The 3,208-nt window shown below is 51.0% G+C and overlaps 1 protein-coding gene across 1 annotated transcript in view; it reads right to left on the reverse strand.

Annotated features, from left to right (window-relative positions):
• Window positions 1–3,208, reverse strand: part of LOC108801510 (fatty acyl-CoA hydrolase precursor, medium chain-like) — a 10,713-nt gene that overhangs the window by 4,996 nt on the left and 2,509 nt on the right. The window contains exons 2-5 of the mRNA XM_018573397.1: window positions 2,436–2,634; window positions 1,422–1,560; window positions 1,138–1,271; window positions 301–457 (exon numbers count right to left, since the gene is read on the reverse strand). Of these exons, the coding sequence (XP_018428899.1) occupies window positions 301–457; window positions 1,138–1,271; window positions 1,422–1,560; window positions 2,436–2,634 (629 nt within the window). The remainder of the gene's footprint in view (window positions 1–300; window positions 458–1,137; window positions 1,272–1,421; window positions 1,561–2,435; window positions 2,635–3,208) is intronic.

A 3,208-nucleotide genomic window follows, 5' to 3' on the forward strand; every position in this document is an offset into this window, starting at 1 on the left:
GAAGGAAAGGAGGGAGGGATGCAGCACTGACCAGCACACCTGAGACCCCTTCAGAGCCCACCATAGACAGTCTCAGATGGGCTGTGCAGCATCTATGGTGGGCTCTGCAGGGTCACTCTCAGGTGGGTCCTGCGTCCAGCGCGTCACTAAGCCCTGCTTCCAGCGCCGCGGGCGGGGGGCCCCGGCCTGAAGCCGTGTAAGGGGCCCCAAAATTTCTGATGGCTGCCCTGCAGGTCTGATCTGACCTGCAGTACGATATGAATGTTTGATATATTCCAGCAGCTGCCATTGAGAACTGACCAGTGCAGAGACGCTGACACCCCCCGCCGACTCCCCGAATATAGTGACAGATGCGGGGTCACCTCCGAAATCCTTAATGTTCTCCTGGACCCAGCGCAGAGCCGCGACCTGGTCCAAGTATCCGTAATTTCCAGAGGCCGCCTGCCCGTCTCCGGTGCTGGGATACAGATGTGGAAATTTACAGAAAGATCGATATAATGGATTCAATACATACAAGATAGAAGACAGTCCCCAGATAGCGAGCCATCGAGCTGCAAGTTTGGAAATGACTCGCTAAACTCTTGCAGACTCGCCGCGCTTCACCATTTTGTTGCGCAATTACAGCGAGTCTCCAGACCAGCGAGCTTGCAGAGCTCTTCCTCAGACCTGCGGGACTCTCGCTGGAGACTTGCCGAGCAAATCTGCTACAAATTCTAAAAGTGTCGCCTAGAACTTGTGCTGCGAGTGTTCTGCGAGTCTACAACCTGCCAGGAATATGTGCAGCAAGGTAACAAGAATTACAATGTAACCCTGACACAAGTTTGTAGCAAACCTTTTCTGCCAGAAATGATACAATGTAACACGAGGGAGAAGGGGGAGGGGCTACAGCTCAGTACTGGGAGTGACGCATAGGCCAGCCAATCGTATGCGAGAAGGAGGGGAATACTTTATTCTCATGCGCTTCGTTCACTCTGTGTTTGACTCTCCTGAATTCAGATCAGTGAAATTCAGATTATACAAACAGTATAAAAACAGAATGATAGAGATACGATTTATGTACAAAACAGATGGATTTTAGAAGTTGTTGTAAAGAATTGTCTCTTCATGGAAGGAGACATCAGCCGTACTGAGACCTACCTGAGGAATCCCAGAATTCCCAGTCTATACTGGATTGCCACATAAACCACGTTTTCAATGGCGCTCAGTGCGGAACCGTCATACAGACTGGCGGCCTCCATTACCAGCCCACCACCGTGTATGAACACCATGACCTGGGAGAGGGAGAGATGGAATTACTGGTGGCCACAGTCTGAGATAAGATCATTTAGATCATTTGCTGTTTGCAGTTAGCCTGGTGGCAGTGTGACAGTATGAGGGGGGCTGGGCGGGTGGCAGCAGACAGGGAAAACCAGGACACTTACAGGTAGCTTGGCGTTGTTGCCTCGGTCAGATGGAGTGAAGACATTCAGGTACAGACAGTCCTCAGACACTGGAGGATAAGTGACCTCCATTTCCATGAATTCCCCCATTTTTTTGGTCAGTTCCACCGGCTGGAGACACCTGGAAAGAGACAGTGACTAATGTGTGACTAAAAAGGGGTGTAGGGTGTGTGACTGTCACTGGGCCCATCAAACCAAGGGGGCCTTATATATCTGCTGCTACTCTTAGAGGAGTAGGAGGGCTGCAATGGAGGAATGGAAGGACCACATTGGAGGAGTGAGAGGGCATTGTGGGGTCTTGGGAGAACTACACTAGAGGTGTGAGAAGGCCTCATTGAAAGAGTGGGAGGACCACATTTGAGGTGTGAGAGGGCTTCATTGGAGGAGTGAGGGGGACACATTGGAGGAGTGAGAGGGTCATTTAGGGGCTTTGGAAGAACTACACTAAAGGAGTGAGAGGGCCATATTGGAGAAGTGGGAGAGCCAGATTAGAAGAGTGGCGGGAACACATTTGGGGTGTGAGAAGGCCTCATTGGAGGAGTGAGAGGGACACATTGGAGGAGTGAGAGGGACACATTGGAGGAGTGGGAGGACCACATTTGAGAAGTGTGAGGGCCACTTTGGGGCTTTGGGAGAACTACACTAAAGGAGTGAGAGGGCTTAATTGGAGGAGTGGGAGGACCACATTTGAGAAGTGTGAGGGCCACTTTGGGGCTTGGGAGAACTACACTAAAGGAATGAGAGGGACACATTGGAGAAGTGGGAGGGCCTGATTGGAAGAGTGGGAGGACCACATTTGAGAAGTGTGAGGCCACTTTGGGGCTTTGGGAGAGCAACGCTAGAGGAATGAGAGGACCACATTGGAGAAGTGAAAGGGACATATGTGGCCAGTGTGATGTGCCTCTTCTATAGGGGCATTTGGGTGCTTTAAGGTAACACTCCACCAGGTAGAGTCTATTGAGCCAATAACATATCAGCTCACATGCCGGTACTCACATGGGTGGGTACTCTGCGGCCTCTCTCACCATCCCCCAGGGTTCGGGTGGTTCTGGTGCTGCAAATCGTAGCGGTCCTACTGGTGGTTTGGCAAAGGGGATTCCATAGAAAGCGTGCACAGCTCTCTCCGCCTCTTTTACCGTTAGCGTCGTCCCTCTGAGTTTCCCATAACTTGTGTCCACCAGAGGTCTCCCGCCACCTGTTGGACAATAGAAAGAAGGACATGAACTTTCAGGGAATTACATGTAGATAATCCAATCAACGTGTTATCATCATACCAAAGCTTCATTTCTATGTGTAGCGGGGAAGCCATGTTTCCTGAGATATTCATGTACCTGGGGGAGTCCAAGGTGAGGAAGGCGGCCTCTCATACCCCTCCAATCCAGGCACCCCTGATTAATATGACACAAGGGCAGCGGAGTGGTACAAGTGATGTGTGATACAGGCCAGGGTCAGCAGCAGACGGACATGAGGGTACCAAATCAGTCCGCTGATGAAGGGTGAAAGGACAGGCCGGGGTTGATGACGGTGGACAGTATAGTACAAATCAGCAGCATAGTGAGACGACCAGGACGGAGGTCAGTAACTAACAACAAAGCAAATGTCCAAAACAAGCCAGGAGTGGGAAATCCAGAACTATTCAATAAAGCAAGCTGAGGTGGCATAGAGGCAACAGCATCAGGTCACAGAAGACCATTCACACTGAGGTCAGGTAGGACTGAGCTTAAATGGCTTGTTTGTCACCAACACCAGTGCCAGGCACACATACCACC

This window comes from Nanorana parkeri, unplaced genomic scaffold (assembly GCF_000935625.1).
Source record: "Nanorana parkeri isolate BGI_ZX_2015 unplaced genomic scaffold, ASM93562v1 scaffold2363, whole genome shotgun sequence".
NCBI lineage: Eukaryota > Metazoa > Chordata > Amphibia > Anura > Dicroglossidae > Nanorana > Nanorana parkeri.